The sequence below is a fragment of the Pyrgilauda ruficollis genome, unplaced genomic scaffold (assembly GCF_017590135.1).
Source record: "Pyrgilauda ruficollis isolate IOZ18807 unplaced genomic scaffold, ASM1759013v1 scaffold127, whole genome shotgun sequence".
Classification (NCBI taxonomy): Eukaryota; Metazoa; Chordata; class Aves; order Passeriformes; family Passeridae; genus Pyrgilauda; species Pyrgilauda ruficollis.
Window position 1 is genome coordinate 1,022,946 of NW_024511099.1, and position 12,900 is coordinate 1,035,845.

The 12,900-nt window shown below is 59.2% G+C and overlaps 2 protein-coding genes across 3 annotated transcripts in view; both read left to right on the forward strand.

The window, feature by feature from the left end:
- CCM2L (CCM2 like scaffold protein) overlaps positions 1 to 1,995 on the forward strand; it is a 3,755-nt gene extending 1,760 nt beyond the window's left edge. The window contains 6 exon segments of the mRNA XM_041458389.1: positions 1 to 154; positions 236 to 371; positions 495 to 558; positions 771 to 918; positions 1,097 to 1,235; positions 1,447 to 1,995. The exon segment at positions 1 to 154 is cut by the window's left edge and continues 13 nt beyond it. Coding sequence (XP_041314323.1) covers positions 1 to 154; positions 236 to 371; positions 495 to 558; positions 771 to 918; positions 1,097 to 1,235; positions 1,447 to 1,727 — 922 coding nt within the window. The 3' untranslated portion in view covers positions 1,728 to 1,995.
- A 1,339-nt stretch (positions 1,996 to 3,334) lies between these two features.
- HCK (HCK proto-oncogene, Src family tyrosine kinase) lies at positions 3,335 to 11,917 on the forward strand. 2 transcript variants are annotated; one of them, XM_041458384.1, is made up of 13 exons: positions 3,335 to 3,433; positions 4,849 to 4,978; positions 5,378 to 5,420; positions 5,693 to 5,792; positions 5,938 to 6,036; positions 6,177 to 6,280; positions 6,661 to 6,810; positions 7,100 to 7,252; positions 7,571 to 7,753; positions 8,167 to 8,243; positions 10,593 to 10,746; positions 10,970 to 11,101; positions 11,715 to 11,917. In XM_041458384.1, exons 2-13 carry the CDS (start codon positions 4,850 to 4,852, stop codon positions 11,915 to 11,917), a joined length of 1,527 nt encoding a protein of 508 aa, XP_041314318.1. In that variant the 5' UTR covers positions 3,335 to 3,433; position 4,849. The 2 variants fall into 2 exon arrangements, with proteins under 2 accessions (XP_041314318.1, XP_041314319.1); XM_041458385.1 differs by lacking the exons at positions 3,335 to 3,433; positions 5,378 to 5,420 and having other exon boundaries at positions 4,911 to 4,978.
- The last annotated feature ends 983 nt before the right edge of the window (positions 11,918 to 12,900 follow it).

Sequence of the window (12,900 nt, forward strand, 5' to 3'; positions counted from 1 at the left end):
GCGGCGGCGGGCCGGCACCGCCGGCGGCAGCTGGGAGCGAGGCACCGGCTTCGGCAGCTGGGAGCGGCGGCACGCCGGGAGCAACCCCCTGGACCCCCAGGAGCCCTGCCCGGACGCTTACTCCAACCTCATTATCCTCGCCGTGCCCAACAGGGTGAGCGGCCCCGGCGTGTGCCACCCTCCGGCCGCTCGCCCGCCCACCGGCACTCACTGCCCGCGTCCCTTCCCGCTGCAGGATGCTGGGGAGGAGTCCTGTGCGCTCATCTGCCAGGTGTTCCAGATCATCTACGGCGACCAGAGCATCGAGTGCGTGGACCGAGCCGGGTACCACTACACCTCCACACCCACACGGCCCTGGCTCTCCAGCAGGAGTGAGTGGCTGCAGACAGGAGTGGGAACATCAAGTGGGGTGTCATGGGGCTGACGGGTGGGGGTACATGGACACATCGTGGGGGGTTTGTCTCTGCTATGAGGTCTCAGCTCTCCCTCCCCAGGCGAGAGCTGCCGCACAGATGGGACATATGGCTACGATGCTGACTACAGCTGCTGCAGCTCCTTGTGAGTCTGGCTCCCCCAGGGTGCCCTTGGACTGGGGTGGGTCCCACCGGACCCCCAGGGTGCCCCTGGGTGGGTGCCCCTGCCCTTGGTTGGGTGCCAGTCCCCATTGCAATGATGCTCCAGCCCTACCTGATGGTGGGTGCTGTGCAGTGGGTGGGGGCAGCTGGGCACATGAGGGGTGCAGGGACCCACTGACCCGTGTCCTCCCACAGCAATGGCTCCCATGAGACCTTTGAAGCATATTACAGTGGCACCTCCTCGCCCTCCTTCCACCGCTCCCACCACAGCCTGGCCACTGCTTGCAGTGGCAGTGACCAGAGCGGCGCAGGGCTGGAGCAGCTGCAGGACTACATGGTGACGGTGAGGGTACAGGGATGGGCACAGGGACAAGCAGCAGGCCAGCAGTGCCAGCTGGGGCAGGGGACGAGGCTGGTCTGGGCTCCCTGTGCCAGAGAGCAGCAGTGGGACACAGGGTGGGGGGCTGGGGCCTGTGTGCTGCTGGTGTCCTCAAGCCAAACCCATCCCTGTGTCACCACAGCTGCGCAACAAGCTGTCACCACAGGAGATCCAGCAGTTTGCCATCCTGCTCCGCGAGTACCGGCTGGGCACGCCGGTGCAGGAATACTGCACTGAGCTCCTGCGCCTCTACGGGGACCGCAGGAAGTTCCTCCTCCTGGGTGAGTGTCTGCAGCCACCCTGTGTCACTATGTCACCCTGGTGATGTCTATGCATCCCTTGGGGACATGGGGATGGCCCTAGGTGTGCTTCAGGGGATGTCAGGATCCTGTCGCTTACTGGGGGCAGGATGGGACAAACCAGTAGGGCTGGCATTGCACCCCAGTGCTGCCCACCTGGGCAATCTCCCGAGGCTTAGGGTGCCTCTGACAGGAATGAGACCCTTCATCCCTGACCAAGACATCGGGTACTTTGAGACCTTCCTGGAGAGCATCGGGATCCGGGAGGGCGGGATCCTCACCGACAGCTTCGGCCGCATCAAGCGCAGCATGAGCAACACGTCGGCCTCGGCCGTGCGCAGCTACGACAGCTGGTCCCTGCGCTCCGAGTCCGAGTCCTTCAACCGCATGATCACGGACATCACCCACGACATCGAGGCGCTGGCACGGGATGAGGAAGAGGAGGAGGAGGAGGAAGAGGACAACTATCTGTGAGCCAGTGGCAAAACCCAGCTCCTCTCCCTGCTCTCTGATGTGGTGCTGCACCTCCAGCCCCAGGCTCTGCAGGTGCCCAGCTCTGCCTCAGAACCAGGGAGGGTGAATTTGTCACTGCGGGAGGGGACAGGCCTCTGCACTGCCCTGTCAGCTCTTGTCAAGGCTGTCGGAATCACAGGGCAGCTGTGGCTGTGGGGGAGACACATGTGCTGTAATTTCTGCAGATTTCAATTAAATGCTGGGGTTGGGAGCAGAGCAGGTTCTGCCCTGGGGAAGGCCCTGCCATAGTGCAGGGGTTGCTGCGGTGTGGGGGTGAGCTGGGGCAGGGGGCTGCTGGGCTGGGCACCTGCCCACTCCAGCGTCACATGGAGGTCACCACCACTGACAGGGTGCAGCCGGCTCTTCCTGGCTGGCTCCAGGGATGCTCAGAGCAATGGAGGGGGTCAGCAAGAAAGTGCTGGGAGAGGAAAGGGTTGGTGGCCGCAGCTGGCCCGCTGCTGCCTGCGACGCTTGTGCGACACTCGTCCGGCCGCGGCTGCGGGTGTTTCACAAAAGGAAGTTCCTGCCCCGGGACCCGGCTTCCTGCGGTCCCGCCCTGCAGCCCCTCCGCCGCCGGGGGCCAGGGCCGTGCTCCCCGCCGCCCGATGGATCTCAGCTGATGTTCCCCTGCCGCCGTCCCCGAGCCGGTTCGCCCTGGCCACTGTACCGCAATATCCTGCGGCTGCTGGCCCTTGGCTGATGGCCCCGAGCCAACATTCACTGGCCCAATGTCCCTTGGTGGGGACTACAGGACGGCGCTGCAGCCCCAGGGCGGTGTGTGGGCAGCAGACGCTGGGGCTACCGGAGCAACTTATTTTTTCTAAAAAAAAATTTACATATGCAAACCCTCATGAGGTGTGACGCTATCCCACCCTGGCTGCTTCCTCTGAACCCGAGCAGCCCATGGTCAGGGTCACACAGAGCCCTGGGTCCCCTTGCTGATGCTGCCTCCATCCTGAATTCAGGGGTTGTCGGGGCAATCCAGAAGAAAGGCTGGAATACTGCGGGGCTGGGTAGGGCTCCGAGAGGAGCTTTGGCAAGGGAATACCAGGGCCAGCAGGGACACCACAAAGCCCAGGGACACCACAAAGCCCAGGGATACCCGGACCTCTCTGAACTGTGCTTCACAAAGCCAGTCCCATGCACCCCAGTGTGCCCTGGGCCCCGTCATGTCCTGCTCCCCACCACGGATGCTCAGGGCTTTCTTTTCTCCTTCCTGGGGACACAGACCCAGGCTGACGCCCTGTCCTGTGTTGCCCCCGTGCCCTCGCCCTTCATGGCCCTGCACCAGGCGGGGAAACATCCTGGGGGCTGCTCTGGGGTGCGGGACCCAAACCCGCCCGGTGTCCCGGGGACGGCAGATGGACAGACGGGCTCTGGCATCCGTCGGGGGTCCCTGAGGGCCGTGGGGTCACGCAGGGCTGGGATGTCCTTGCGGGCGCGGTTCTTGGGACGGTGGTCTCCTCTCCCAGCCCGGCTCGGGAGGCACCGGCCGCGCCCGCCCCGTCCGAGCCGGGGGCGGGACCGCACCGGGAGGGGCGTGGCCGTACCGGGCAGGCGGCGGGAGAGCAGCCGGGCAGAGCGGAGCGGCGGCGGCAGTCCGGGCTCCGCGACGGGGACTGGGAGCGGGACCGGCGGCAGGGACGTGCCCCAGGGCGGCAGCGAAGGTGAGAGCTCCGGGATCCGAAGCGTGCGCGGTGCCCCGAGGGCGGCGGGGGAGCCCCGCAGGCAGTCCCGGGCAGCCCGGTGGGGCCGACCCCGCGCCGGGCCGGTCGCGGTCAGAGCGGCGGACCCTGGGTGACCGGGATGAGGCGATGACCGGGAATCTCACGGGTCCCGGTGAAGGCCCGGTTGGCACAGTGCAGCTCCGACGAGGGGGTCCCTGCCGGTGGCTTTGCAGGGGCTGCCGGGGACAAGACACGGGCAAGGGCAGCAGCGGCAGGGGGCTGCGGGAACGAAGCCTTGCTCCGGGAACGAAGGGCATCCTCATCCAACTTGGTCTTCATGGCTGGAGACACAGAATGGGCCCTGGGACCTGGCTTTCCAGGGTGGGACACATCAGGAATGCCAGCTATGCCACAGGAGCCAGTGGGAATGACCCTTGGACTGCCCGGGGTGTTTGTGCTGTGTAGGGCTGGATGCGCGGAGTGGGACAGGAACAGCAAATACCTGCAGTGGTGATGGTGTGAGCCACGTCTGAGTTTAAACTGGGCACCATGAGGGTTTGCCAGGATGGATCTGGCACTGTCCCCAACCTGTGCCCAGTGAGGGTGATGAGCTGTCGTGGCTGCCACTGCTGCTGCCCTCGGGAGCAAGACTGACCCAGGCTTTGGAAAGACAAGGAATGGCAGTGGGGCGTTGTGGAGGTGACAGTGATGTTCCTCAAGAGCTGTGCTGTGCACATCGAGGGTTCAGCCCTGAGCTTCCTCCTTCACTGCCACCACCAGCACCTTCTGCTTTCTCTGCACCCAGGTCTCCCTGGCCAAGGGAAGTACATTTGCAAGGGGTTTACCACTCTTGCTGCTTCTTGCAGCTTTCTTTTCCACTAAATTTCTTGGGGTGCTGGAGAAGCTGAGCATTTGCTCAACTGGCTGTTTGGGGCAGATCCCACCCAGCAGAGATCAGGGGAGCACAGTGTGGAGTGCTGACCTGTGGTCATGGGGGGCCATGGGCATCAGGGGTGCTGTGTGGGGACCCCCAAGCTGCAGCAAAGCTCACCATGATCAGGGCCCCTTTGCAGAAGATGCCGAGTGTGACTCTCTGCTGCCATGGTGCCCAGTGCCTGCACCCTGTCCTGCATCCCACAAGGGCAGGGAAGCTGCTCCATGGCTGCTGCTGTTGTCACCCTAAACTTCACCACCTCTGACATCTCCAGGAGATCCCTTTCCCTCTGGAGTGTCACTGGGCACCCCAGTACCCTGAAGCTGTGGGAGGATCAAAGTTTCTCTGTCACAGCAGAGCACTGGGGTGGGCACTGTGGCCCTGTGCTGGGTGGGAGCTGATGGGAACCGGGCTGGACTGGGGTTGGAGCGGGGCTTTCACCTCTGTCGCAATGGCCTCACTTCCCCTTCCTTGGCTGCAGCATGGGTTGTGTGAGGTCAAAGGAAGTTGGTGCCCAAGAGAAGAAGATAAAAACTGATCCTGACCCTGATCCTGGCCCCACCATCCAGCAGGGCCACTATGTGAGGGACCCCACAGCCACCAACAAAAGGGTGAGTGATGAGAGATTTCAGGGCTGAGCTGTCACGGGGGGCTCAGCCCCTCTCCTCAGCAGTGCCACTAGCACTGAGAGTGGAGCCATCTGAGGGCACTGGCAGTGCCCATGCCCTTGGACAGGGACTTGGCTGGGGGTGGGAGCCCAGGCCACACTGAGACAAAGCACAGAGTGGACCTGATGGGAATCCAGGAATTAAGGAGAAAGGGAGAGAAAAAGGAAGGTGTTGGGAGGGGGTAGAGATGCTGCTGCTGGGTGGGTTGTTGTGTCAGGTGGTGCTGGTGCTGCCCCTCGGGTGCCCTCCTGCTCCTGCCGTTGCCCTTGGGCCAAGACCCCCCATGGGAAATGGGTCTCCACCATCTGTGATGTCACTCTGTGGTTTTGTTGCCCTTTCCAGAACAATAATGTCCCCAGCATGGCTGTGCCCCTGCCCGAGGATGGTAGGTACAAGGGGGCTGCAAGTGGGTGCGGGGGGTTGGAGCATGTGGGGGCAGCGTGGCCAGATCCTCTCTGACCTCAGGGTGAGCACTGCCAGTCCTGGAGGGATGGGAGCTCTGGGCTCCCCTGAAGGGCCAGACATGACACAAAGAAGATGGAGGTGCTGGGTGCTGTGGGGGTCCTGGCCAATGTCCCGGCCAGCATTCATGGCAGGAGTGGCTGGGCACCCCATCCCAGCATGGGGAGGGGTGCCCAGGGAGCTCCCTCGCTGCAGGCCTGGGGGACAGCGTGGTGCTGGCACTCTATGACTACGAGGCGATGAACGCTGGGGACCTCAGCTTCCAGAAGGGCGAGCGGATGAAGGTCCTGGAGAAGTAAGTGCTGCTGGCAGACCCCTGTCCAGGATCTCCTGTTGGCTTGTGTGGCCCTGTTGGAATTTTTTCTGGAATCTGCCCTAGAGGAGCTGCTGGTGCCCAGGTCCAGGTGCCAGGAGCCAACACAATGCCACTTCTGTCATAGGTCAGGGGAATGGTGGCAAGCACGGTCGCTGGTTACAGGATGTGAAGGCTTCATCCCCAGCAACTACGTTGCCGAAGACAACTCGCTGGAGACAGAGGAGTGAGTCCATCCCTGTGTGCCAGATCCTGGCCCCATGCTGTCCCACACCTCCCCAGTGTCACTGTCCCTGCTCCTGCCTCATGTCCTGCCCCAGCCCTGCCCCACTCCGGCACTCCTTGGTTCACTTGGTTCTGCTGCAGGTGGTTTTTCAGGGACATCAGCCGGAAGGATGCGGAGCGGCAGCTCCTTGGCCCAGGGAACATGATTGGCTCCTTCATGATAAGGGACAGCGAGACAACGAAAGGTGTGGAGGGGTGTCCATAGCACCGTGCTGGGGAACAGCTGCCCAAAGGGCTTCCCTCATCCACCTTTGCCTGGAAGAGGAGCTCCCTCCCCAGCCCTGGGGGTCTGCTGTGCTGCAGGGAGGGACTGGGGGCCCATGCTCTGGCTGGAAGTGCCCCTGCAATAGCCAGTGGTGCTGCCTACATGTCTGAATCCCACGGGATGTGTCCCTTTGAGGCTGCTTTGGGTGTTTGGGGTGCAGGCGTAGCTGGCCTGGGGCAGAAGGGGTGCTGGCAGCACGGTGGGATGGGTGCTGCTGGGCGATGGCCCAGAGCATGCAGGATGGCAGGTGCAGCGGGAATGTGCTCCCGTGGAGGTGCCAGCTCAGCCCTCCCTGCGCAGGCTCTTACTCGCTCTCGGTGCGGGACGGGGACGAGCTGCGGGGCGGGGCGGTGAAGCATTACAAGATCCGCACTCTGGACAGCGGCGGCTTCTACATCTCCCCACGAAACAACTTCAACACGCTGCAGGAGCTGGTCCAGCACTACAAGGGTGAGTCCTGGGGTGCCCGGCTCCCCTTTCCAAATGGGGCTTTGTCCCTGAGCCAAGCAGCCGGGCAGCTGGGGGTGTGCAGAGGCTGAGGGGCTCCTGCCCATCACCCCGGGCTCTGACTGCAACATGCGCTGACTTCCAGACCTTCCCCTATTGCCACGGCTGGCCTGCTGGCTGTCACAGCTGTGGTGCTGGTGTCCCTGAACACCCACAGTGGTCAGAACTCCCCCTTGGAGCACAGTGTGGCCAGTGGGACAGGCTGGCTGATGGCCCTGGATGCTCTCCTCAGGTCAGAGCGATGGGCTGTGCCAGAAGCTCACCCACCCCTGCCGTGTACCCAAACCACAGCAGCCCTGGGAGAAAGATGCCTGGGAGATCCCTCGGGAGTCCCTGAGCCTGGAGAGGAAGCTGGGAGCCGGACAGTTCGGAGAAGTGTGGATGGGTAAGAGTGAGGGGGAGGTGGCTGGGAGGATGATGAAGGTGATGGTGAAGGAGGAAGGGTGAGGGATGTGTGAGAAGGTAGAGGGATGGAAAAGACAGGGAGGGAGTGACCTGAGGGAGAGAAGCAGAGGGACATGGAGGTGACCCTGCCTTAATGCAGGGGCTGGGTGGGGCTGGGCATGTGGGGCTGGGCTGGGGACAGCCCTGGGCTGTGTGTGGTCTCCAACCTTCCCACAGCAGCTCAGCAGGGCTGGGACTTTGGCTCCAAAGCCCAGTGCTCCCAGGGCAGTGTGGGAATGATCTGTTGTGGCACCCCCAGCTACCTACAACAAGCACACCAAGGTGGCAGTGAAGACCATGAAGCCGGGCAGCATGTCCGTGGAAGCCTTCCTGCAGGAGGCAAACCTGATGAAGACGCTGCAGCATGACAAGCTGGTGAAGCTGCATGCAGTGGTCACCAGGGAGGAGCCCATCTTCATCATCACTGAATTCATGGAGAAAGGTGCAATCTGCATCCCTGAGTGATGTCCGTAGGCACTCAGGTTCCCTGGGATGGTGCAGGATCAATCCTTTCCACATCCCCAGGCTCGGCTGTGGGCTCTGCACCAGCTCCCAGGCCTCTGGGAGCAGTTCTGGCTCCTGCCACAGCTCCGGGGCAGGGTGCTGGGATAGGGGATGTGGTGCCAGCTCTGGGAAAGGAGGGACACCCAAGAGGGGACAGAGGAGTACAAGCACGCTGCAAGGCAGGAGGGAGCCTGCAGAGGTGCTCCCCCCTCAGCCTATCCATGGGAGTGGGATCAAGTGTGTTTCCAGAGTCTCCTTGTCCTGCTTGGCTCTTCAGGACCCTGTGCCACCCTAAGGGTGGGTGCAGGCTCAAGCTAAACCAACAGCCCTGGCACCTTTCCCTGTCTGCAGGGAGCTTGCTGGATTTCCTGAAGAGCAATGAGGGGAACAAGCTGCCGCTCCCAAAGCTGATCGACTTCTCTGCCCAGGTGAGGAAGATGCAGACCTTCCTTAGCTCTGAGTGCCCCTTGTCCCCCTGAAAAGGGTGAGTGAGGAGCCTGGGAACTTACCTGGAGCTTGTGCAGGGCCAGCCAGGAGCCTGGTCTGAGCAGTGCTGGAGATGCAGTGAGGTTTTCCTGTGGGCAGCCACTGCCTGCTCACCATCCCCATCCCACTGACCTCACAGGAGCAGGGCTGTGTGAAAGGAGAAGTGGCAGCTTCCCCCTCACCACACCAATATCTGCAGCACTCAGCTAGCCCACCTGCACCTGAGCAGCGCACAGCAGAGCTGCACAGATGCTGGAGAGGACTGGCTATTGACTTCTATGTCTGCCACAGTTCCTGTAGCCCTCACAGCCCATGGGTGACTCTGCTTTGTGGAGAAAGTGGGGCTGAGGATGGGGCTTGTTTCCACAGCTCACATTTGCACAGTCCCTTCTCTGGAACGTGCCGGTGCTGGTTGGTGTGGCCCAACCAAGCCCAGGGCAATGTTATCAATTTCTATAATTGAAAACTATTGATACTGGTAACTATAATTTTTGATTTGCTGCTGCTGTGACAGTTGCCTGCAAACATTACCTGCAAACTTGGCCAAAGCACCACAAACACAGCATGGCCACACACCCAGCCCATCCCACCCCACCCCCAGCACTGCTTCAGGACAGCAGCACGGTGGTGTGAGGCCCTGTGGATTTAACAGGAATCCTGCAGCATGATCCTGTGTGCTCCCAATACCCGAGAGGCTGAGCCAGGCAGAGTTCCCAGCCTCCTGGAGGAAGCATAGCAGGCTGTGTTGTGCCAGGGGAATGCCTACAGGAGGGCTGTGGTTCAGTAAAGTCACCAGAGAGCTGTCACGGGCAGGGAAAGGCAGCTGGAGAGCCAGGAGGACGCAGAGATAATTATTTCAGGGATATTTTCAGGAGCTGACTTTGAGTACAGCAGAACAGGCTGTCAAACATCTCACTCCATGTGCAACAATTTGCACAACCACTTGCACAACCACTGAGTCCCTGCTGCTTCTCCAGTGCCCCTGGGTGAGGACTGAACCCAGGGACCCTTTGTGCTGAGCTCAAATATTTCATGGAGGCACCTGAGCAATAGGAAAGCCAGGACGGGAGCCCTGTGGGCTGAGATCAGGTCACTGGCTGCTGGAGCTGGCTGTGCTGGGGTCTCTGGATCAGCTGTGCACTCCTGCACCATCTGTTCTCAGCAAGCTGGCTCGTGCCAACCCTGGCTCGGCCCACGGCTCCGAGGGGCTGCTCGGAGAAGCTCTGGGGAGCAGAGGCTGAAGGGCTGTCGTGGGCAGGCAGCAGCCTGGCCCTCGTGCTGGGCTGAGTCACTGTGGGCAGAAATGCATCTGTGGTCATGGAAATGATCCTTCCGCTCTTGCTCTGCCTGGTTACTTCTGTATTTAGAGGGGAGAGCTCTGTGAGAGCTGCACCTCACCCGGGCCAGCTTGTGTGGCTGTGATAAGGAGGGGAGGATCTCCCCTCTGGCTGCTCCAGCCCCTTCACATTCTGGCTTCTGGTCATATGCAGGCGTGGGGTAACAGGACAGCTTTGGGGTTTGGTTGTGCACACACCAGGTCACCTCTGCTGATCAGGGCTGACACCTGCACACGCAGCACTGAGTGCAGAGACTTCAGGAGGCAGAGTGGTGAGGGGGGATTGTCAGGGGCCATCACAGATATCCTGTCCATAGGCAGAGGTGACTCTTCAGAAACTAGTCTGGAAGAACTCAGGCATCTTCCCCTATGCTTTTCTGCCCCGGCTAAGGAAGCTCTGGAATGCTGACCCTTGCTGCAGCAATTAGTGAGCCATTGTGGGTGTATTCAGAGACTGGTCTCACGTCTTCCCTGAGCAGAGAATGATTTGCTTGTCTTCCACATCCTCATGGCTGTGGATGAAGCACTTACACCTTGCCCTGCAAACACTCACAGACTCTGGTGATCACATGATTTTCTCACACAGCAGCTTAAAGGTCTCATGTTGGCCTGGTCACCTAAACCCCAACCTCTTCTGTAAGGGATTTCCTGCTTGGAGAGCATTTTCCATACAGGAAAGTCACAGAATGGTTTGGGTTGGAAGGAACCTTAAAGCTCATCTCATTCCAACCCCTTGCCATGGGCAGGGACACTTTCCACTAGACCAGGTTTCTCCAAGCCCTGTCCAGCCTTACCTTGAACACTTCCAGGGATGGGACATCCATCTCCTGCTGTGGCTCAGCCTCTTTTCACCCTTTTCTGAGTGCTGGCCAGAAGCAGTTGACTTCTTTGGTGCTGAGGGGGTGTGTGTTATTTCAAGCAGCTTATTTGCATTTGCCTTGTTCTCCTGTGGCAGATTGCAGAAGGAATGGCTTTTATTGAGAAGAGGAACTACATCCACAGAGACCTGAGAGCTGCTAACATCCTGGTGTCAGCAGTGCTGGTGTGCAAGATTGCAGACTTTGGGCTGGCCAGGGTGATCGAGGACACCGAGTACACAGCCCGGGAAGGTGCTGGGGGCAGAAGGCTGGGGGGTTCCCTTAGGGCCACTTGCCACCACTGTGGTCCTGACCCCGGCAGGGATGTGCTGGGTACATGGGCAGAGGGAAGCTCCTCTCATTTGCATCACTGCACTTGTTCCTCTTCTGTTTGCTTCTTCTTCCCCATATTTCACCACCCCTTTCTCAGCAGCTGGGGTTGAGCTCATGTTTCCCACTGGATCTCTTTGTCCAGGTGCCAAGTTTCCCATTAAATGGACTGCACCAGAAGCCATCAACTATGGATCTTTCACTATAAAATCGGATGTCTGGTCCTTTGGGATCCTCCTCACTGAGATCGTTACCTATGGACGCATCCCCTACCCAGGTAAGGAGGTGAAATGCCTCCTCTTATCTGATTCCAAAAGACACATTCCACCTTCTGGGCTCCATGCATGTGACCTGAGCTTCTCCAGCTCCATGGGAAAACCCTATAAATCCTTATCATTAGGGACCATCATTTTATCCCTTATCATTAGGGATAAAAAACATTCTGTATTTTATACTAATAATTATTTTGCTACCTTTTTTCAGTGGGGAATTACTCTGTAAATGCAACTGGACCATGAAGGATCTGGGGTGGCACAACAGGCTGTTCTGAGGAGCAGCTCTGTCCTCACACTGACTTTTCATTGGAAGCAATGGCTCATCACAGACTTAGCATTTTAATTTATACAAAGTTATTTTAATTTATATAAAGAGATTATAAATCCCATCTGTCCTGGGGCACAAAACTCCATCCTACAATAACCCAGCATCTCCTTTGGCCAAATGTTTCCCTGACCAAGAACAGCAGTTCCCCCTTCCCAGCCCTTCTAACCACTTTTCCCTTCCTGGAGACATTGCCCAAAGGGAGAGAAGTTTTGGGTTTGGGCATTTTATGACTTTTAAAGACACCAGTGACAAACCAGGTGATGTTCAGCTGTCCCCCCGTTTTCCAGGGATGTCCAGCGTGGAGGTGATCAGGGCGCTGGAGCGTGGGTACCGCATGCCCCGCACGGATAACTGCCCCGAGGAGCTCTACGACATCATGATGAGGTGCTGGAAGATCAAACCCGAGGATCGCCCCACTTTTGAGTACATACAAAGTGTTTTGGAGGATTTCTTCACTGCGACAGAGAGCCAGTACCAGCAGGAGCCCTAGCACAGGATGCTTGGGGCGGACACTGCCAGCTCTTCCCTGTCTCACCCGTGCCCTGCTTCCCCTGCCGCCTGGCCCAGGAATCACAGCCCTGCTGGAGTGGCTGGGCTGGAGGAAGCACACGATGGAGGGAGAGACGTGCCCATACCTTGTGCCTTTCCCAGGGGCCTCAGTGTCTGCGGGGCAGCGGCTCCAGGAAGTGCTGGCTGGACACTGGATGCCCAGGAGGATGGACAGGGATGGGGCCAGGCCTGCTTTTGCTGCAAGGAAAAACACAGATCAGTATTTTTTTAATAGTTCTGAGATTTTATCACGTTGTTCTGCAGAAATAAGTGCCTTAGCGGCTGGCCATGGTGAAATGCCCTGCAGTGCCTGTGCTCCCTGTGTGATTGATCCCAGGGGATCCCCCGGGACACGCTGCAGTGCAGCCCGTGGGCTCATCACCGGCACAGGATCCTGGGGTTTGGTGTCACCGACACCTGCCCTCCTCTCTCCCTCCAGGTTTTCCTTGCCCAGTATTTTCATGGCAGGCCCTGTGCAGAGTGCAGGTTTGGTGAGGCTGTGCCACGGGCAGATGGACACAGGGCTTTTCCAGGCCATCCCTGCATGGATCCCCCTCCACTTGCCTTGGGAGCAACCTCTGGAGCCCAAAGCCGTGGCAAAGCCCCTCTCCCCCACGGCAAAGCTTACAGGCAGCATTCGTTGTCTGCTGGGGCATTTGCAGTATCAGCAAGGGCCAGGTGCTCCCTGCACACTCACTTGATGTTTATTTTTAGTATTTCATGAGGTTATTTGGGGAAAAGGAGTAAACAGTATTTTTTTTTAAGATAGCCGTGTACCTCTTACAGCAGGGAGACTGGTGCCTGTGATTATATTTTTGATACCAAGAGGCAAACGCCGTCGCTTCTGCTTTTGGGGTTTTTTTTTTTTTTTTTTTTTTTTTTTTTTTTTGTAATCAATAAAGTATTTATCAACCTTTCCTCTCC

Bases quoted from the DNA above. Each gene is read 5' to 3' on its own strand.
- HCK (XM_041458384.1), top strand. From the start codon at position 4,850: ATGGGTTGTGTGAGGTCAAAGGAAGTTGGTGCCCAAGAGAAGAAGATA. The intron at 4,979-5,377 runs GTGAGTGATGAG...TGCCCTTTCCAG, and splicing joins CCACAGCCACCAACAAAAGG to AACAATAATGTCCCCAGCAT. The intron at 6,281-6,660 runs GTGTGGAGGGGT...CTCCCTGCGCAG, and splicing joins GGACAGCGAGACAACGAAAG to GCTCTTACTCGCTCTCGGTG.